General features: G+C 40.4%; 1 protein-coding gene across 2 annotated transcripts in view; it reads left to right on the top strand.

Annotated features, from left to right (window-relative positions):
* dscamb (Down syndrome cell adhesion molecule b) overlaps window positions 1–23,212 on the top strand; it is a 134,490-nt gene that overhangs the window by 76,505 nt on the left and 34,773 nt on the right. For both annotated transcript variants that reach the window (XM_026193164.1, XM_026193165.1), the window contains exons 4-11: window positions 4,788–4,934; window positions 7,031–7,309; window positions 11,762–12,037; window positions 14,288–14,584; window positions 15,590–15,862; window positions 18,648–18,926; window positions 19,018–19,137; window positions 21,248–21,427. In XM_026193164.1, coding sequence (XP_026048949.1) covers window positions 4,788–4,934; window positions 7,031–7,309; window positions 11,762–12,037; window positions 14,288–14,584; window positions 15,590–15,862; window positions 18,648–18,926; window positions 19,018–19,137; window positions 21,248–21,427 — 1,851 coding nt within the window. The remainder of the gene's footprint in view (window positions 1–4,787; window positions 4,935–7,030; window positions 7,310–11,761; window positions 12,038–14,287; window positions 14,585–15,589; window positions 15,863–18,647; window positions 18,927–19,017; window positions 19,138–21,247; window positions 21,428–23,212) is intronic.

Raw genomic sequence — 23,212 nt, 5'->3', positions numbered from 1 at the left:
CCCTTCATTCTGTCATAACACAATAACTGAGCTCTGACGTCTTAAAAGGCATTGCAGGAGCATAGAGGTGCTTGAAGAGAAAATTGCAGCAGCTCACAGCGGCTGGAGTGAAATACCATTTTGCCTCACTCAAGATGGATTCCACAGTGAGATTTCAGACGACCAGTACAGAATCAAAATGGAGAAGCCAGAAGGGAGGAGAGGGAAAAAGGGAAGGAGGCAGTGTGTGTGTGTGTAGTGGACAGCTTTGGAGGAGATGTTTGAATTGAGTTTTTGCTGCTGCATTGTTGTAATATGGTTTCTAGGATTTTACAAGTACACTCTTACATATATTTTTATTAAAACCAGCCAGCGAAAAGTGATCGGTATGTGAAGTAAAGGTACACACATCAGATAAATGAGAACTGCCGCTACAGCTGCGTACAAAACCAGTGAAAATGGAGCTGAAAAGAGAAGGCGTTGATGAAAAACAGCGTTGTTTTTCTCGCATCTGGCCTCCTCGACCTCTGAGAAGATTTCCTTTTACCAATTGTCTTGCTCGCTGGCGTGCATGCATGGCTGCCGGCATACACACACACAGTCACACCCTCTCTCGCTCTCTTTATAGATTCCACTTGCTGGTTGCCCATCTAACAGCCCTGTATGTAAAACCCGCGAAACCCCTTCAGGACATCAAATCCGTGGAATCTGTTGTCGGTTCTATCTAGGTCAATGCTTACAATAGCTGAGCAGTTTTGTTTTGCTTCTCTCGCCTCTCTCTGTATTCCTCCTGTTTGCTTTTACCCCACAAGGTTGATTTTCCTCTGCCTGTGCAAACATCTAAAATGCATATAAGATGTAAGCATATTAAGCACGCTTTGCTTCCTTCATACATATTAGTCTCCGGTGGAATATTAAAACATGTAGCGGTTTGATGTTAGCATTAGTGTATAATCTAAGATTAGGTTAAATTCGCTCACCACCTCCCCACTCACTGTTTTTGTAGCTAATTGGTTCTGTCTGGTAACACTGTAGCTCATCGTGGCGCTGCGGCCAACCACTGCACCAAATGTAGGAGAGAGATCGGGATTACATTGTGACATACATTTTTTTCTATAATTTTCTCTGATTTTCTGGGGGATGTTGTTAGACGAGGGACGTCACATCTAATTTACAAACCTACATAGGAAAAAGAAACCTTTGCACCTACTTGGATTTTGAAATCTGTTTGGACATTTTGACCTAAACACAATAATAAATATTAAAATTCTTCACTCAAGAACTATTTTTTAAAAAAAGAAAAAAACATTACAGTCCTTAGTTTTTTGGTTTGTTTGTTCTTTTTATTGATTTTTTTTTAAAGCACGTCAATAGATATAGTTAATAGGATGTTTAACAATAGACCCACAGCTCCTACCTTTCAGTTTATATGAGTTAACCACTGCTGGTCTCCTTTAGATATCATATGTAATGCAAATTAAATATGCAGAGAAATGTTTCGCTAATAAAAACAGTCAAATGCATTCAGGAAATAATGCAAAACATATATTAAAAATGAAAAAAACTACAGTATGCCTTAAGAAAATAGGAGGGTGTACAGATCTTACTGTAAGTCGTTATATTTTTCTGTCTTCTAATTTGTTTTTACTTTTATCTCATTCATTTGTTAAGTTGTTTAAATGTTTAGTTTTCCTAGGTTTTTATTAGTTTCAGTGTTAGTTTGTCTTTTCAATCATCATTGTATGGGCATACCATTTTTAAAGGTCTTGTTTTTATTTTAGTTAACAACATATTTTTTAATGTCTAATTTTAGTTTTTAGTTTAGTTTCAGTTGACACTACTCAGCTTGAATCAGAGTAATCCAGACTTAAACCACTTGGTGTAATTGGAGGTTTCTCTTCCTTTTGATAATGATGGAAGAATGTACTATGGCCTGTACATTCATATCCAAGCCACTGACTTTCATTTTTTTTTTATACAGTTTATCTGTCAATCTATGTTTTTCTTGTGAGGGATGTTGCTTACGTTGTGCTTATTTTCAACCAAACTAAACATACAGGGGAAACAAGAAACTTCCTTGAGGAAAAAATCCCTCATGAAACATGTCACTCTTAAAAATAGCTGCACATTAACATATTATAACCTTGTTATTGTCGAAATCTTGCTTCACAAGCAGATAGCCAAATATTTGCACAGTAAGGTGATGACACAGAGTACACACTCCAGGCCATAAACGCTTCGGCACATTCAGTGACAAATAAATTCCAGTGCACAACCATGTTTTTGAGTATGCACTGTTGGTTATCTTGTCCACAATGTCCTCTTAGCATGATTTTTTTTTTTCAATTCGTTTACCACCACTCTACATGTGTCAACTTTTAGCTTTTTTCTGTTGTTTTATTGGTTTAGCAGGGGTTTACATCTAGTGCAGAATCCTCTGAGTTTCTTGTCATGAAGTTGTTATTTGATCTTTAACTAGGAAACATGTGCTTACATCTGCGTCCTGGAGAGAATGCTTTACCTGCTGTGCGGTGGTGGAGGGACTTCTCTTTACCATGCAAATGATTTAGCTGTCAGAAGACTTCTGCTGAGCCCATTATCTGTTTTTATCTGTGCAAAGTTCCTTTTGTGTTTTTGAATGAAATGTTGATGTTAGCTAACCAAGTGCCTTTGGTATTTAATCCCACTGTTTTAATTAATTTTTAAAAATCTTTTTACTAGTCATACACACAGCGTCATTACAGTCAGCAGTAACTGACAGCTCTCAATGAAACAGTTGGCTTTGAGGTTGGTGTGAGCTTTTTTGTGGTACAACTAACAGGCAAACAAACAGCAGCTGACCAGAAACCTTTGCTCTTTGAATATCTTCTATCATCTGCAGTATATAATTTGATTAAAAGTTTTAAAGAATCTGGAGAAAACCCAAAAGTCAAGTCTTCAATGCCGCATTGCATTAAAACAGTCATGAGTCTTCCAGAAAGTTCACGGTGCCATTCAGAACTGCAGGTTAGAAGTCTGTCTGAAAATGAGCTGTAAGTGAACAGAAACGCTGGCCTCCTCTTTGGGCCACAGTTCATTTAAAATGGACTGAGCCAATGGGGAGCACTGTTACTGGTCAGAAAAATCTAAATTATGGGATTTTGATTTTTGGGAAACATAGATGTCATGTCACCCAGACAGAGGAGTGGGACGATTCTGCTTGTTATCAGCATTCAGTCCAGAAGCCTGCATCTCTAATGGTGTTAGTGTGACTTAGTTCTTTTTAAATTGGCAGCTTGAACATCTGGAAAAGGCAGCATCAATTTTGAAATATACATACAGGTTTTAGAGCAACAAATGCTCCTATCCAGATGACGTCTTCTTCAGAGAAGGCCTTGCATATTTCAGTAAGACAATGCTAAATCACAGCTGAACTGCACTGTCTGCAGTCCAGGCGGTCACCATTTGAAACTGTCTGGAGCATCATGAAATTAAAAATACAACAAAGAAGACCCAGGACTGTTCAGCAGCTAGAATCCTCTATCAAACAACATTCCCATCTCCCATTGGTCCAGCAGGTGGACTCCTCATTTGCCAGAAGTTTATGAACTGTTGATGCCGCACAGTCGTAAACACGGCTCTGTCCCAACTTTCTACACATGTGGCTGCCATCAAATTTAAAATGAGCACATTTTCCCTAAAATTGTGCACTGACTCCATTTAAAGATTTGATATATTTTATATGCTCTACTGTGAATAAAATGTGGGTTTGTAAGATTTTCAAAGAATTGCATTTTGTTTAGTTTTTTTATTTTATTTCTTCTTATATGCACAGCGTTCCTACTTTTTAAGAATTGAGATTTTACTTTTAAATGGTGCTACAATTTGTGCACCATGGGGAATTTCATAAATTCATTTTTTGTGCAGTAATATCAAGTATATGTTCAAATTAAAGCTTGATCTGGCTAACAAACAAAAATGCCAAATACTTTTTTTTTGGACTCTTAGTATAGCTTATAGTTCTATTTGGGTTCACTTTATATCTTATATTTATGTGGAGGAAAAAAAAGTAGACTAGAGTGCCAAAAAGGATTTAAAAAAATCGAACGGGTACCGCTGCAGCTTTGCAACCCCGTGATGGCACAGTACGATATTTTTCTTCTCGACCCGGTCGTCGTCACCTATTGCTGTTGTAGGACTCTCCCTAGCCCGAAAGGCTTCCTGTGCTATCTCTGTTGTAGCATACCCACCACTGCACAGAGAAGACAATATCCTGTAAATTGCTTTTTCAATCAGTTTTGACGTCAATCTGCTCCCATGGGACTGTGGGCATCCACGTGATGGCTGTGAGGAAGGTTTCTTTCCTTATGGATGGTGACAACCCCACTCAACCTCGTTTGATCTGCAGAATTAACATAATATTACCGTACTTACAGAACTGCCTGTGACAGCATAAGAGGGATTGGTTTTCTGTAACAGACTATGGCGCCAGTGAGGCTACTGCAACAGCACAAAGACAAGACAATAAAAGCTGTTAAAGGTTAAGGACTCGTATAATAAACACAATATGTGGACTGAGTTTTTAATTTGTATATTTTGTACATGATTAATTCAATATTTATAGCAGTTACAGCATCATTTAAGATGATATTTCTTGTGGTGTGTATTTATATGTGACATCTGTGACATTAGAAATTCATTAGCACCCTATGGAGGAAGAGAGAAAATCTCTCAGTGGTGCTGGAGTGAATGCATTTTCTTTATATTGTAAAAGCTGTTGTGATGCTATAAGACAACCACACAACTGCTTTCTTTCTTATCTTCTCCAGGACAAAGATATCTCATCACATCCACGGGAGCCTTGTATATTTTGGACGTCCTGCCTGAGGATGGCCTGAATAACTATCGCTGCACCACGCGTCACCGCTACACCGGTGAAACTCGCCAGAGCAACAGTGCACGTCTCATTGTGTCGGGTCAGTACTGCATTTAAAGATAACACTTAGTCAGAAGTTACAAATATATATGCGCTTTTCATATTTGATACTGGGATCATCCCTACAGGGAGTGCAGAATTATTAGGCAAGTTGTATTTTTGAGGAATAATGTTATTATTGAACAACAACCATGTTCTCAGGGAACCCAAAAACTCATTAATATCAAAGCTGAATGTTTTTGGAAGTAGTTTTTAGTTTGTTTTTAGTTTTAGCCATTTTAGGGGGATATCTGTGTGTGCAGGTGACTATTACTGTGCATAATTATTAGGCAACTTAACAAAAAACAAATATATACCCATTTCAATTATTTATTTTTACCAGTGAAACCAATATAACATCTCCACATTCACAAATATACATTTCTGACATTCAAAAACAAAACAAAAACAAATCAGCGACCAATATAGCCACCTTTCTTTGCAAGGACACTCAAAAGCCTGCCATCCATGGATTCTGTCAGTGTTTTGATCTGTTCACCATCAACATTGCGTGCAGCAGCAACCACAGCCTCCCAGACACTGTTCAGAGAGGTGCACTGTTTTCCCTCCTTGTAAATCTCACATTTGATGATGGACCACAGGTTCTCAATGGGGTTCAGATCAGGTGAACAAGGAGGCCATGTCATTAGTTTTTCTTCTTTTATACCCTTTCTTGCCAGCCACGCTGTGGAGTACTTGGACGCGTGTGATGGAGCATTGTCCTGCATGAAAATCATGTTTTTCTTGAAGGATGCAGACTTCTTCCTGTACCACTGCTTGAAGAAGGTGTCTTCCAGAAACTGGCAGTAGGACTGGGAGTTGAGCTCGACTCCATCCTCAACCCGAAAAGGCCCCACAAGCTCATCTTTGATGATACCAGCCCAAACCAGTACTCCACCTCCACCTTGCTGGCGTCTGAGTCGGACTGGAGCTCTCTGCCCTTTACCAATCCAGCCACGGGCCCATCAAGACTCACTCTCATTTCATCAGTCCATAAAACCTTAGAAAAACCAGTCTTGAGATATTTCTTGGCCCAGTCTTGACGTTTCAGCTTGTGTGTCTTGTTCAGTGGTGGTCGTCTTTCAGCCTTTCTTACCTTGCCCATGTCTCTGAGTATTGCACACCTTGTGCTTTTGGGCACTCCAGTGATGTTGCAGCTCTGAAATATGGCCAAACTGGTGGCAAGTGGCATCTTGGCAGCTGCACGCTTGACTTTTCTCAGTTCATGGGCAGTTATTTTGCACCTTGGTTTTTCCACACGCTTCTTGCGACCCTGTTGACTATTTTGAATGAAACGCTTGATTGTTCGATGATCACGCTTCAGAAGCTTTGCAATTTTGAGACTGCTGCATCCCTCTGCAAGATATCTCACTATTTTTGACTTTTCTGAGCCTGTCGAGTCCTTCTTTTGACCCATTTTGCCAAAGGAAAGGACGTTGCCTAATAATTATGCACACCTGATATAGGGTGTTGATGTCATTAGACCACACCCCTTCTCATTACAGAGATGCACATCACCTAATATGCTTAATTGGTAGTAGGCTTTCGAGCCTATACAGCTTGGAGTAAGACAACATGCATGAAGAGGATGATGTGGACAAAATACTCATTTGCCTAATAATTCTGCACTCCCTGTACATTGAAAATTTAGAGTTGGGTTGGGCATTTTAAAATGTCATAAGATAAAGAAGCTGCATCTCCACATATGGTGTGTTGCAGACAAAACTGAGTTATGCAGTGACCTATTCTGTCTTTTTCATCGTCATTGTGTCAGATGTTAGATAAAAGTAAACAAACCAGGAGGTATCAGCAAAGAGCTTCTTATAAAATTGCAGTAGATTCTGATAAAAATAAGTCATTTAGCATGAAATGCACATTTATATTCTTCATTTATTTAGTATGTCTGAATTCGGTTGTAGGAGACAGTAAAACTGCGGTAAATTACAGAAGCAAGTCTCTTTCTCTCTTTTCCACCACGTAACAAAATATACAGTATGTAGAACTGAATGTTGACCCGAAGAATCAATATTGGATTAGACTGTCGAGCGGCTGGCAACGCTCACCACTAATTAACACTAAATTCTCTGCTCCTTCCAGACCCCACCAATGCTGAGCCAGTCATCTTGGATGGCTTTGACCACCGAGAGGTGATGATTAATCATCGGGTGGAGCTGCCCTGCAAGGCTTCAGGCTACCCAATGCCCAAATACCGCTGGCTGAAGGACAACAGCCCCTTGGAGCTCGACAGTCGCATACACCAGACAACCTCGGGGTTGCTGATAGAGAGCACACAGCCCAGTGACTCGGGAACATATGTCTGTGAGGTGTGGAACAGCTATGGCACCGCGGAGGTCATGGGTCGCCTGTATGTCAAACGTAAGTGCTTTATAAAATTCAGGGGTTCTTCTATGTTGTGGGTAGCTGAAACTGCTGTATTAGAGTAATGAAGTGAAATGAGTGGAAAAAAAAACAGCCTTGGCACGTGTTAGAGAGTGGATGGTTAGTTTGGTTCATGTGAGTAAAATGAACATATAAACTAAACAAGAAGTACTCAGAGAGCACATACCTCCACCGAGGCGGCTCACTCTCTGGGCACTTGTAAGAATATACCATTATATTTTGTATATATTAATTTTCTTTTCTTTGCTCTTTTTAAATGTACTTTGTAGACTAGAATCCACATATGTGATTCCCTGTATGCTTATATGTTGTCAATACAAGCAATGTCAGTAAGAAACATAGATTTAAATAGCGCTACATAGCCTTCAGAGGAATCTGCTGACCTTGAAGGAGGTCAGAGGTCAAATGCGACATGATTTTAAATCGTTCTTTCTTTATAGAACTTTCTATATGCTGACAACACACACCACATTTGTAATATTTGTAGTTTCTAAGGTATGAGGCTTTTTGTCAGTTTTCAATAATAAATCATTTAGTTGACCTTGAAGACATCGGTGGATGTAAGCTGAATTTTAAAGGATTGTTAACATGACCCCACTCTACACTCTACACATCAGAATTCATTTGAAACTTTTACACCTTGGTGTTTACAGACAGAACGAATGACACACACACAGGCAAACGCTACCAAAAACATAACTTCCTTGTTGGAGGTAATTAAGGATTATGAAGCTACAACAGTAAATACTAGGGGTGCAACGATATTCGTATCGATATTGAACCGTTCGATACAGTGCTTTCGGTTCGGTACGCATATGTATCGAACAATACAACATTTGTAATTTATTTTATCAATTTTCCTTCTGACGATGCTGTCTGTGTTGAGCGCTCAGTGAATCTGTGTTCGACTACTCCGCCTAGGCTGCACTGTCGAGCGCAGATCCACTGAGCGCTCAACACAGACAGCATAGTCAGAAGGAAGAGCACAGGGCAAGCTAGCGAGACAGAAGTTAAGCTCTACTTGCAACAGGCAAATTGAACCTCATTCAGATCTGGCGTTTGGAATTATTTTGGTTTTCATGTGACGTATGACCCTGAAGGTAAGCGAGTCATGGACTAAAGCAGAGGTGTGGACTCGAGTCACATGACTTGGACTCGAGTCAGACTCGAGTCATTAATTTTATGACTTTAGACTTGACTTGAAAAAATGTTGTAAGACTTGTGACTTGACTTGGACTTTTACACCAATGACTTGGGACTTGAATTGGACTTGAACCGGTTTACTTGAAAAGACTTGATATTTTACCCCAAATATAAAATTTAACATGCATATTATATAGAGATTGAAAATGTGACGTCATTCACGGGTAGAACCGCAAAGGATTCTGGGAACTCGTGGCAAGAGGTACTAGCGCAGGCAGGCTTTCAATTAAAATCAGTTATACAGCGATAAAAAGAAACACAAAAATGTCAAGAAGCTGTTGTATTATTAACTGCAATAGCCGGTCGCATGACAGCCACGGGAAGCCGACGGGTAAAGAGATCGGTTGTTATCGGATTACGTCGTTGAAGAGAAATTGTTCGAGCCATGTTTCCAAAGTAACAAAGACGCGACGGATGGCCTGGATTGCAGCCATTCAAAGATCAAATATAACGTCCCAGAACACTCCAGCTCACAGGTTAGTCTGCTCCAAGCATTTACACAAAGGTCAGTCTGCTGTTGTAGTTAATACGTCATTTTCATAACATAATTGGTGATATAGGTTACAAGCAAGTCTGGCGCTGAACAGAAATTGTCGCGCTATGCTCCTTTGTTTATTGTGCATAAATAGTGAATTGTCCTGACACAATATTGCGTTTCGCTTCTGTTATTACATTGACAAAAACATATACTTTTATTCACAGGATAAAACAGGTTTTTTGTATCACTAATTGCCCAGTACGATTACAGCATACAGTATTATTGTCACTGCTACATTTCTGTGATGCTACCAGAAATTATTTCCACTACTAATTAATTACCGTTGAGCTCAAAGGTCCTATTAATAAACGGTTAAGGAATGTGTATTTATGACGACAATTTGTGAGACTGGTAAACTTATGATACGTACGATGGTCTTTACTTTCTACACGGTGCATTTCAAGGTCCTGCACCCATCCGTCGGTAAACTGTACCTGGGCTTGTTGCAGTGACCGGAAGTTACTAAACTTCATGAGTGTATGCACTCACTCCAAGAACCGTATGATTATAAATATGCATATAAATATGCTACGATGAGATAGCTGACTTCATCTAACTAGCAAATGTTTTCAAGGCTACGTTGGTGATGCAGTTTTTTTTTTAAATGATATTTTAAAAAAAAATATCATTTATTTATGTATGATATTTTTGTCATGCGATTCCAAAGCCGGTCCTACAACCGCATCCAAGAATAACATGCAGCTTATCTCAGAACTGTCGGTGAAAATTATTCTTGGAGCTAGGTTTAATTGAGCTGCATTTTAAAGAGGTGCAATTTCACAATTTGTGTATATTTTCTAAGTTCACTATTTTGTCATGTGTTGAGAAAAACACAGATTAAAAAATTACATGGTCTAATATTTACATTTAGCATATAACTGCAACATGCTTTTTTTCGTTTTTTTTTTTAAAGACTCGAAAGGACTTGAAATTCAAAGTTTCAGACTTGTGACTTGACTCGGACTTTTACACCAGTGACTTGAGACTCGACTCTGACTTGCCTGACATTACTTGAGACTTGACTTGAGACTTGAGGATAAAGACTTGAGACTTACTTGAGACTTGCAAAACAATGACTTGGTCCCACCTCTGGACTAAAGTAAAACAGTATGTTGGATGTACCATGCAATGCTCAATTACATTGGTGTGAACTAGTGTGTTAGCGCAGTTAGCTCGTTAACGTGTTTGCCGTCTAGCCCCATGCACGGAGCGATCGGCGGTAGCTCGTTAACGGAGATTTGCCGTGTTGTGGCGTTAAGGTCATTTCAACGAGATTAACCTGAAAGCACTAGTGGGAACACAACGAATATGACTGCACATTTACGCCGACATCATCCTAGTGCAAAGACAAGTGGAAGCAGACAAAAAAAAGCAAGCATGCTACTAACTTTAGCCGAGTCATTTAGACAGCTGTTAGCACATGATTCTCCTTATGCTGCTGAGAATATAGCCCAGAAGAAGCGGATAGTATAGCTTTTATTTTGGAAAGAGCCATTTCTCTGTAATAAACTCTCTTTTCCAAAGATGAGTGATTCCTCAATCAGATACAGGGCTCGCAATATCGCTAGCCCGACGTCCCGGAGCTAGCGATTTTTTCAGTCCGGCTACCAAAATCTATCTCTGCCCTGCCCGTCGGTCTATTGTAGGAAAAATATATGTCAATGCTTTTGCATTCTTTCAGAAATGTAGCTGGGTAATTATGTCATTGGCATCGGTGAGCCACTGTCAATATGTGACATATTGAAGTCGCGTTTGAATTTGCGCTTGTTTTTTTGCTTTCACTTTGCAATCGTGCGAACTGTGTATAGAGAGCGACAGCACTGATCTGTGAGTGATGATAATTTGTGCACCAATTCCTCTGACATCGTCTTATTAATCGTTAGCTTACTATGCAAACATGACAAGTGAAATCTCCCGCAGCAAGCTTAAACATGTGAGAGGTTGATCGCGCAGAGAATCGCTGAGCTTATGTGAGTGCGTGTGTAAAAGCATTTCAGTTCTGCTGAGCCAAATAAGACAGGTCAGGGTGAAGAAGTGACAGCCAAAGAAAAGCTTACCACAAAACGGAGAAGTTATGACAAATCAGACTATAAGGCAAAAAGAAAGTGCAGCTTTATGGTTTCATGGACAAAAGAATTTCTGTGGCTGCGATATGATGAGCTAAATAACCAGGGCTGCACATAAGTGGTCCGCAGGTGCGCATTCGCTGTCAAAATAAAAAACACGCACAAGGGTTAGGGTTAAATTTAAAAACTGTACTTTTGAGTTAAAATATATATTTATAATTTTAATAAATGACAAATTAAAAATGCATGAACATTTTTTTTGTATCGAAAAAATATCGAACCGTGACACCAAAGTATCGAACCGAACCGTGAATTTTGTGTATCGTTGCACCCCTAGTAAATACGTGTGTGTGAGATTGAAATGATTTGCCAGTAACTGACTCCTGCACCAGCAGCACCACTGGGGGCTGTGTTTAGTGATAGCAAGTGACACCCTGCTTGTTTTGTTTGATACAGTGACGTACTGCATTGATGAGAATCAAATGTTAGCGCTAGCATTCTTAATGATTAAGAATAAACATTGAACTTGGACAAATATAATGATAATCATACTGTACCTCATTATTATATTTACTACCCAATTTTTTTTCTTAAACATCTCTTTGATTTCTGTGTCCACAGAACCCTTGAAAGTAGTGGTCAGCCCTCGAAAGGTGAAGGGCAGCGTGGGTAGCAAGGTGTCTCTGTCCTGTAGCGTGAGCGGCTCAGATGAATACGAGCTGTCATGGTATCGCAACGGAGAGATCATCTACCCTGGCAACAATGTTCGCTTCATTGGGCTAAACCGGGAGAACCTCATGATGGAAGGAATGTCGAAAAGTGATGGCGGGGCTTACCAGTGCTTCGCCAGGAAGGGCAAGATGTCTGCACAGGACTTTGTTCAGGTTATCCTTGAAGGTAAAATGGCATCACTGCTGCAAAGGTATCCAAACACACAAATACTGACCAAAACGCTACACAGTAGCAGCTGTCCTATACATATTCAGTGAGTTAGCACAAACAGATTCAGGCCTTGAAGATCAATAGGGTTTATGTGTTAATGGCATGCTGCTGCGATTCTCTGCCACCACTAGAATGATTGCCCCACACTTCACAAACACATACAAAAATACATCCACACACTCTTTAATCCATTAACTTACCTTGGAAGCGTTGCTTAGGCAACTGTCTCCTGTGGCCAGGGAGCTGTAAAAAGAAGATATTGATAATCTATAATCATGTGGAATACACCTAGATTATCAGAGAGCAGCAGCAGCAGCAGCAGCAGGCAGACACAGACATTTGAAAAGCCGACAACTCTCTGTGTCTGGTAGAAAAGCTCATGGATCTATGTTCTTAATGAAAAAATGGCTTCTCAGAAAGACATGATTTTTTTCCTTTCCTTTTGCTGCTTTCTATCACTGTTTTATTAACAAAAATGTTTTCTTCTAAAGAAAAAACAGATTTGTCTCCAACAACAAATGTATACTGCGTCTGGATATTACAAAGAGTAGTATGTAGACAATACAGGATATAAATGGGTTTTTTTGAATAATGAGTAAATGACTGAAAAAAATTTACCTGGTTTTTATGCAGGATTTCAGTAGAAGCTGTATCAGATGAACAAAGATTTTACATCACTTGCCCAAAAGTGGAAAAATGTGTAATTACCGACTGGTTAGTGAGTGGCACCTGGAGGTTGCTGGCAGTCACTTGGTGAAATTGATCACAAAGTGTGCTGTGCCACAAAGCCATCTTTATGATTGCCTTGATTTTTAGAAGATTGCTGCAGTTACCAGGAGTTTGCAAGAAAGATGTGGATTGCCAGCTACCAGCCAAGTGCTAACAAAATTTGCATCCAGATTTCCAAAGCCGTAACTTTTGCACGGAAGACAAACTATTTATGTTTTTTTTTTTTTATCTCACTTTCCAGTTTTGCCACCACTCAGAGAGTAGCTTGTAGACATGCTGGCATGGTCAACACCTGAGAGGGGTGCTAGCTACCAAACCATTTTGGCTTTGCTAGCCAGTGGGGAGCACACAACTGTGTCACTGGGGCTTTATTTGCTCGGGCCTACATTGTCACCATCATTATTGTTATAGGTGGACAGGTTAACACCATGTGGTTAGCAATCACATGTCTGAAAAACCCCAATAGGCACATTAGCTTAGTTTGCAAAGCTTAAAAAATATACATATTGGATTCATCACACAGCTGGTGCAACAGCGTTCAGTGATATTTAGGAGCTTCCCTTTGTGTCTCAAAGCACTAGTTGAAAATCAAAGCTATATATATATGTATTTCTCACGGCCATTTTAGTGAGTAGTGAGAAAGGAATCAAACTGGCTCACTGTGATTTGTGCCCAACACAAACTCACTGGCTCGGCTAATTAGTCAGCACAAATGTTTAATTTGAGTGGTATGTGAGAAAAGATCAGTAATCATCCCGTTTCTGCCTGGGAATTGTTTAAAGTCTAGCATTTCTTCCCCACTCTCCCACACTTGGAGTCAGCCTTTTTACATATGCCTTATTGCCGTTGTTTGATGAACTATGAAACACATAAGTAAAGCTGTTATTGTGTCCAAAACTACCGAGATTATAAAATGAGATATCAGCAGGTATATTCAGTTTTTAAACGGTTGCCCTTTAAACTACAAAAATCTATTGAAGACAGGTGTGTTACAGTGACCTAACATGCACGATTTCATCTGTGACTGGTTTGAATCCTGTCAGGGATCGACATTATAACGCATTTCCTTTTCCCTTTTTCCACATGTGCACGTTTCAGCTTTGTTTGTCAATCCTGTAAAGCCTGATTCATGAGTTTTTAAAAAACGAAATAGCAATTTACATACATGAATCTCCATTTGTTCAGTCATTTTTGCTACATCTGGCGTTTTTGTTATTTTATTACTCACAGTAGTATTGCGTGTGTCTGATTGTAGACATTAGGTTTTTCACACCGATGATGTTGAGGTCTCAAAATCTCATATTTCAAATATGATACACTTGGCGTTACAGGGTTAAAACAACAAACTACCCCCAAAATACATAATTTATGATGACATTATTCACTAAACCGCTCTCACTTTTAAACTTAGTACTTCTGTGTGACTTAGCCTCTCTTTTATTCACCACCACGTTCCACTTTTGTCTTCTGTCACAGATGGTACTCCGAAAATCTTGTCCTCCTTCAGCGAAAAGGTGGTGAACCCGAACGAGCCCGTCTTCCTGGTCTGCAACGTCAAGGGCACCCCGCCTCCGAGGTGCACCTGGTCGCTGGACGACGACCCCGTCATCAAAGACAGCCACCACCACCTGGGCCACTACGAGACCCACGAGGGCCACGTGGTCAGCCAGCTCAATGTCACGCACACCCAGGTGCAAGACGGCGGGGTGTATCGGTGCACGTGCAGCAACTCGGCCGGGGTCGTGTACCACCAGGCTCGAATAAACGTAAGAGGTGCTTGTCAAATCAGCTCCTCCAAGAACAAATACACATACCTGTCTGTCTCTCTATGTGTCTGTCTCTGTGTCGTATATGAGAGCTGCTTGTTGTTTGGATCTGGAATTTATCTGCGAAAAACTTGTTCTTAAAATTTGGTGTTTGTTTTTTTCTTTGCTATTATTTTATTTTTAATTTGAAATCTTTATTCACACTTACATCTCCTTTTAAGTTGCTCTCCAGCGACTGATTTTGCCTCAGTTTTGTTTTCCTGTTACTGTCTCTTAATCCTAAACCACGTATACTTTTCTAAAATTGTTGCTTTGTAATTTTCTCTCCAAATTGTTACTGTGCTTTTCCAACACGCTTGCATTTTAGGTCAAATGAATTATGCTGGTTTGCTGCTCGTACGCCTATCTGGATATGGTTTGTAAATAGCCAGAAGAAAAATGCATTTCTTCTGTTTGAATACATTTATCCCCCGGTGTGCTTGTGTGTGCGAGTCATGTGTGTCTTTGTGTATTTACTCAAGCAGCCAATTCGACTCTTCTCGATCAGATGCTAAAGCAATTACTCTGTTTCCATTTTATGAGACACAGAATGAGGCTCGGCATGTATAACATTTGATGGGAAACAGAATGTATTACAGCCAAGTTATAAGCACGCGTAGTACAGTGTTATTTTAATGCTCTCTTTTCCTTCATATAGTTAGCACACTTTAATCTGCTTGTCATTTCACCGCCTTCTACTTAGAGTTCTGTCTTATTTCTTGTAGTTAAACAAAAGCTTTAAACAGCAGCTTCCTTTCACTTCTCCTGTGAGTACTTGGTGCCTGGTAGGACTTGTGGAGCTGTGAGGGGAAACACTTTCATGTTGAAATCCTGAATACGTTTAACGAGTCACGAGTCTGTTTGTAAAAACACCATAATAAAGCAAACCACACTCATTCACACTGTTGTTGTGATTTTCTGTGAATACCGCTGTCCTTAAAATCTTACATTTTTAATCTCTGTGCCTTTTTAGGCCGAGCCAGCATTCGTCCAATGAAAAACATCACCGCAATCGCTGGACGGGATGCCTTCGTTCACTGTCGCGTCATTGGCTACCCTTACTATTCCATAAAGTGGTACAAGAACTCTGCGCTGCTACCTTTCAACCACAGGCAGCGAGCGTTCGAGAACAACGGCACGCTGAAGCTTAGTAACGTGCAGCAGGTGGACGCCGGCGAGTATAACTGCAAGGTGATGGTTCAGCCCAACAAGATGGACTCCCAGAGCGTCCACGTCCGAGTGAGAGGTAAGTCCAATGAAACTGCAGCTCACCAAGTTGCCACTGGCAACCTTGATGTGTTATTCTTACTCTGATTACTCTTTGACATAAAGTCATTAGAAAGGTGCAGTACATCCGGAAAGTATTTACAGCACTTCACCTGTTTCACATTTTTTCATTATTCATTTTTGTTTTATTTTTAACAAAATTGCAAGAATTTCAAGGATGCAAGGATTGTTTTATAGTCATTCGCATCACATGTTTACATGAGGTGGAACGAAATTACGTGCACACAGTCCCAGAGCGAAAGAAACAGAATAAAAAGAAAATAGAATAACAAGTAATAAGTTATACAGATAAATAGAGTGCAACAACCTGAGTACCAGTATGGAGTAGATATAGAAACGTAGGTATATTTAAGCAAACTCTTTTTAAATTCTGTCTTTTTGGGGTATTGTGTGTTGAATTTTGAGGTGAATAATGAATTTAACCCATTTTATATTAAGGCTGTAACATGAACAAAGTTAAGTGAATCGCTGCGACTACTATCAGGATGCCCTGCATAAGAAATGAGAACGTTGATGCCGCTAAAAATACGTTGCATGTGCTTTATAATTTGTTATTGGTGACATACTGTTATTAAATCTATTTGGTAAACCAATTCTGTGATTATTAGTGCATAGACTGTATATAAAGGGTGGTCATTAATTAGCAAACTGACATTTTATAGCATTTAGTGTTTAACTTCAAATGATCTTGTTTTTTCTTGGAACAAAAGATAGCCATGTTTATCAAGTTATCAGCAAATACTAGCAAGATTGTTACTATGTTGTGATATGTTAATCTGGTTTCTATGTGGATTTGAAAACCATGTATGTGCCAACTGCAAATCATATCTAAATGCTCCAAAACACACCACACAGATCATTACTGGAATTAGCTAATGTCACAGTCACATTGAGGGAAAAAAAAGTGCTTGGAGACAAATAAAGTTAATGCTACAGAAATAAAGCATCACTTTGCCCTTCGAGCTCCCTTCTCTTTAAGTCTGTGTTCTTGGTTTTTGATCGAATGGTCTATTGTTAACACATGCTTTAGAAATTTGCATTTCTAAAACATAAAAAGGTCACTAAGTACTCATGCATTTACACTTATTTTCTGCAATAATCCAAAAGCATATGGGAAAAAACAACTACTGACCTTCTGTCAAGGGTACCAGGATGATGATAATGTCCTATAAACATAGATATTTCTCTACCACTTCATGGTAAAATGGACCGCTACCTATGTAGCGCTTTTTCACTCAAAGCGCTTTCTTACTACAATTCATCAATTCACAAATTAACAAACATTTACAAGCAAGTCCGGCATAAATATTGGAAAAACTAGCCTAAGTAATAAACTCTACCTACCGACACTTCCCTCTGCAGCTCAACAATTAATATGTAGTATTACATCTATTTAATATTAACAATCTGAGCTAAAAAAAAATGTGCCATTACCCTGTATAGTATTGCATGTGTGGTATTGATCTTCACACGTCACATTTAGCCAAAAGGCATAGGCATATTCCTCCATAGGTTTTGTGGGAAACTGTCACAGTTCCAACTTTGTGTGATACAGTGGTGAAAAAAGGTTTCGGCTCACTCTTCTCCTCCCATCCAGACGCCACAATATAAATAGATCTCTCCGGACTAAATTAATTAATCTACCTGATATTCCTGGGTACATTAGTCTGGCTTATGAAGAAGAAGTGAAGATGGCAGCTGATATTACAGGGCTGACTGACTGATCTCCACTGAGATCTTACAACTGTAATAGATTATACTAAAAAAACGGGCTTCCCCATTATGTCTCATTTCCTTCCCTCTGCACAGTATGTAATGTTGTTTTCACTATAATACACTTTCCCACAGAGCGAGGGAAACGGAGGAAGAAAGAGAGTGAGAAAGAGAGAGTGATGATATAAAGCAACCCTTCCCAGCGGTGCTATAGTGAGGGAGTGCATTTGTTAATTTACTCTGCTCATGCTTAAAATGCCGAAGTGTCTTTGGGGATCCCTGGAGTCCATTATCTCCACTTTGTTGTGAATTAAATAAGCGGCTAAAGTGCTGCTTATTTCAGTGTTATTTGAACTGAATGGACGCTCGCGCAGATGACTTGTGTGATGGCTGGAGATTTCCCAGAGAATATAGCGCAGTCAATTTGAATAGATCATATTGTAACTGTGATTATATCGTGCAGATAGATTGACTTTGTTTCTGAATTTCAGTTATTCAAGACAGGTGCATTGAAGACTGAGGTGGTGCAAGGGATGTAGCCTCTGTTTAGTTTAAAGTTGTTAATTCTTTATATTGTAATATAAATGCAAGTATAAATATTTCCTGTAATCATGATTTTTGTGCTATAATTTGATAGTGTTGTTGCAGCTAGATGTTAATGCACATAGGTGTAGGTTAGTGGCTTGATATATGATCATTTATAGATAAAGGGAAAAGGCTCAGGTTCGTTAAGGTTTCTTTTTCTAAAGCATCACAACAAGTCACCTTGAAAGTTATTATTATTTATTTTCTTTCTCTCTTTCTATGCACTCTGAGGACAAAATGTTCCAGCCTGGGAATGACAACGAATTATTGCAGCATGTTTTGCTATTCAAGTCTTTTATGTTCTTTCAGTGACCTCTTGTTTTCTTAACAGAGAGAGAGAGTGATGCTTATAGGGTTAGTCTCAATAAGGGACACAGCAACTTTAACAGAATCCAGGGAGTTCAGATGACTTGTAATCATTTAGATTTTTATCCCTCCACCTGCAGTCCCTCCCTACATCCAGCCCTTCGAGTTTCAGCGTTTCACCATCGGCCAACGCGTCTTCATCCCCTGCGTGGTCATGTCTGGTGACCGACCGCTGGACATCACGTGGCAGAAGGACGGGCGGCCGATCCCCGCCAGCTTGGGCGTAACTGTGGACAACATAGACTTTACCAGCTCGCTGAGGATCTCCAACCTAACACCCGACCACAACGGCAACTACACCTGCATCGCCCGCAATGAAGCTGCTGTTGTGGAGCACCAGAGCCAGCTGATCGTTAGGGGTAAGACAGCATCCACCTTCCATCTATCAGTAAAATCAGCTGGGAAACACCATGAAGTGTTGCTGTTTGTTGTGTTTGTTGCTGTGTACAGTCCCTCCTCAGTTTGTGGTTCAGCCTGAGGATCAAGATGGGATCTATGGCAAAACTGTGACTCTTAACTGCTCCGCTGAAGGTTATCCACCACCTACCATCGTTTGGGAACACTCCAAAGGTACATTAAATGAACTGAATGTAAAGGGAAGATGGTTGAACATGTGAGAAGAGGTGCAAACATCAGTCAAAACAGGGAGAAATCACTCTGCTTGCTGCTTTCTTTACCTGCGGCTGGCATACATGTCTATGAATGCGCAGGACATACAAACGCACACACCACTTCAATTTAGGGCTGTTAGTTTTCACAGTTCCCACCTGCATCGTTAGAAAATCATCAGAGAGAAAAAGACGAGAACAGACTGAAGCAGACAGACAGGCAGCAAGGCAGCAGGTGATTTTAGTCACTTGAGCAGGGCAGATGAAGAAAGGGGCCCCAGATGTTTGCTCCATCATCCATATAACCTGGGATGAAAGCTTCACCAAGAGAAACACAACAGCCAACGAGGAGCAGAGCGTGCGCATGTGTGTGTCTGCGTGCTCGGTGCCATGATCAAAGGAGTGAAAGAATCAGATCTGTTTTTCACCCTTTGATGGGATTTATGTGTGCTCGTGTGCATGTCTGTGCCTGATTAGCAGTGTCTGACCAGGCCTGATCAGTATGTACAGAGGGATCGGCCTGAGCTCAGCATGTGTCTACTCGCTTGTAGTGTTTGAAGCTAGCTTATTGGTCAGGTTTGCTTAAGCCAGACTACCAGTCAGTCCTATTTTTTGGTTTCTGGGACCTTTTTACCTCAGCATTTCACACACTTCCTGTTTCTCTACAGGATAGCTGTCAGAGCAAAGGGACAATGAAAATCAACTTATCCAGGGCAGGCAGTTTAGCTCGCTAATGCCTAATTTGTTGTTAGCCAGACTGCAGTTTGTCCAGAGAATAGCTGCCTGGCATGCTTTTACTGCAACAGTAATAGCTAAGAGCCAGATGAGTGTCTCCGAGAGATATGGAACAGTAAGTAAAGGTCAACTGCTATTAACATAACGACTAGCACTATTTGGATATGCAGAATCCATAATTCAAGGAAGAACACCTCTACCTCCCTCTGCCTCTCTAAGAGCCAGGGGAGCAGGAACAAAGTCACCACTTGACCCTTCTCTAGCCACGGCCACTTGACTGCATTTTAATTAAACAGCAAATACCCACAGCTCCCTAAATGGTCTAATCTGTACACGCTAACTTTAACACGAGCTTATGCAACGTCTGGCTCACTTTGCATGCGTTTAATGCTACATGAGCAAGACTAGTTAAAGATATGGGCCTTATAATTCAGTGTTGGTGACATTTCTTAGAGACTTAAGGGCTGCCAGTTCAGGAAGAGATACTGTAATGTATAACAGTAAAAAGAGACTGATTATATAATTTTCTATTTAAAAGACAGAGACAGTTTCCTACCCATCTGTTAGCAGACTTCAGACAGGTACCGGACAGATTTTGTTAGTTATTTTGAAAAATTTTAAGAATGAATTTCAAATGTCAGTCATATTTGACTTTTACAGATAAAGAACGGCGCAAAGCATCGAACCCACTGCTTCAGGATTAGTGTGTCCTTGTCTTTCAGACTGGCCAGAAATGTGTTTCTAAGGACATTTCTGTGTTATTCTTTTGGTGAATTCAGCAAACACAAGAGCAAAGACTAAATCCAGAGTTGGAAACACAAGAACAAAAAGAAAAAAGGAGAAAATCCTCTTCTAACTTCAGCGGAGAAATCTGCCTGACTCTGCATCGAAGGCTAGTTCCAATATAAGGCCTCCCTGCTCTCCCCGTTGTTCCTCTGCACCAATCTGCCTTCTTGTTAAACATGAGCATTATGTCTGTTCTGATTGCATCACACCAGGAGCTCAGCCTGTTTCGCTCTGCTCAGCAGCTGTTTGGCGATTTAAGGATTTAGGCCTGGTGTTAAGAAACATGTTTACAATCCTTGCTGAATCTGACAGGCTTTGTCGTCAAATCTGTAAACACAGATGCATGGTCAAGTGAATGCACATGGACACACACATTCTAGGTCCTCTTACTGTTAAGTACTGTAATGCTATTTATCTTCATATATGTGTATTTTTCTCTGTGTCGTGGTGCACTGAATGAGCCGTATAAATAAATCTGAATGCCTCTTTTCTGATTTAAAACAGTTCCTGATTTTGTCTTTTTTTGGCCCGTCTCTACCTGCTCGCACTAGGTGCCGGCGTCCCCCAGTTTCAGCCCATCCCTCTGAACACCGGCTCTCGTATCCAGCTGCTGAGCAACGGTTCGCTGCTTATCAAACACGTGCTGGAGGACGACAGCGGCTTCTACCTGTGTAAAGTCAGCAACGACGTGGGAGCGGATGTCAGCAAGTCCATGTACCTCACAGTCAAAAGTAAGAATCCACATCTGATGCAGCTGTAATCAATTTCTGCTTCGCTGTCTGGGCTGAAGGAGCAGTAGGCTGAATTGGCTTCCATTATTTTCAGGAGTTAAGCTGTGCAGCTTATGAACGAACAGATCATGACGAGAACATTTTTCTATATACATCAGTTATACCTCACACCTCCACGTGAACGTGTCTTAGTTTAATGTCCATGACTGCTGGTGTCCTGCTTCCACGAGCATTAGCATGTAGCTCCCCTAACGTGCTAGGAGTGGTACTTAGATGCAAGTGGGGATTATTTTCCCTCTGCTACTGTTATCAAACTCGAGCATGAGGTTCCCTGCTGACAGGCAGCACTCTTTCTTTCTCCGTCTCATCCTCTGTTTTCTTCTTGGGTGTACATAAACAAGACTGTGACTCCAGCTCAATTTAATATTTAAGTTAGTCTGACAGGATAAAGGTCAGGTGTTCAAAATGTTCTCTATCATACTGTGACCTCTGACCTCTCTGTGAAAAATAATTTGTGCAGAACCCGCCTTCTGGGTGAATCTGTATGTTCTATCATTAATATCAGCGGGCACATCGTGGATATTCATGTGTCACTGTAATTAAGCCTCGCAGTGTACAAGGCTGAGAAGCTGTCAGCACTGAAACAGCAAGCTCAGAGAGGAACAAACTCTGTGTTTTCATAGGTCAGTTTGCTGACTGTGGCACCCAGTTGCTATGCAGCAAGTTGACCTATGGCTGTGCCAACCTTTTTTCTTCTATTTTCTACCACGCAGAGAGCAAACACTGCAGCTGCAGCTACTGCAGTCTCAACTCTCAGTAGCATATCAAACTCCAAACATTGATTTTCATGTATTTCAACTGAAGAAAATGATAAGTGAACAAGTTCTTACGGCACACAGTATGCTTTAACCATTAACTAAAAAAATACATAAAATAAATCGGGCCTGCATTTTCTTTATATTATGCTTTCAGTGTATCTGTTAAAATCCACCCATATGTGCTCCTCAGGGTCACAGAGAATGCTAAAGATGTTAGAATAAGATAATATAGCTCAATAATTTAATCTTTGCTGTTGTTGAATGCAACAGCAATGCAGATCTTCTCTTTTTCTCTCATCTCTGACCTTTTTCGTTTTAGTCAACTTTTAGTCCCTTTGTGAGGTCTTCTCGCAGGAGTTCACTGAGATAATGTGCAGCAGCAGAGAAGATATTGGTGTGCTTTTCTGGGTGACTCCTCAATGATCATTCTCATCAATCCCCACCCTAAGTCAGAGCTCCTAGGTGTATGTGAGGTGTGCAGAAGGGAGCATAGAGTTTATTGGCCGAATCAAACATGCTGGTGTGCACACATGCAGCTTATTTACATGCTAGAACATGTAAAGTGCATTTTCCACACACTGCCACATTGCTTTAGTATCAGTCACTGTGCAGTCCACCCTTTGGGCTTCCTTATTAGGGGTGGGTTTTGATTATCAATTTATCGATTAAAATCGATTCTCGCTTGGATAACGTGATATCGATTCATTAAAATCCTGAATCGATTTTTTAATATAATTTTTTTTTTGCCCGAAACGCCAGAATCTCAGGTTAAACCAAACAAAATTTCAACAACCACCAAACAGCTAAAACAATAAATGAGAGCAGGTACACGGATTCTGCACAAAGATGTAAACACACAGCTCGGACCCGCCGACGGATCAGAATCAGTGAGATGTCGCCTTTCTCACCCGACGGCACGGACATGGACACAAGCTGAAAGCCGACAGCTCGCTGATTCTGATGTTTC

This window comes from Astatotilapia calliptera, chromosome 14, assembly GCF_900246225.1.
Source record: "Astatotilapia calliptera chromosome 14, fAstCal1.2, whole genome shotgun sequence".
NCBI classification, from domain to species: domain Eukaryota; kingdom Metazoa; phylum Chordata; class Actinopteri; order Cichliformes; family Cichlidae; genus Astatotilapia; species Astatotilapia calliptera.
Note: the sequence above shows the minus strand (reverse complement) of the source record. Positions and strands in the feature narration are given on the sequence as shown.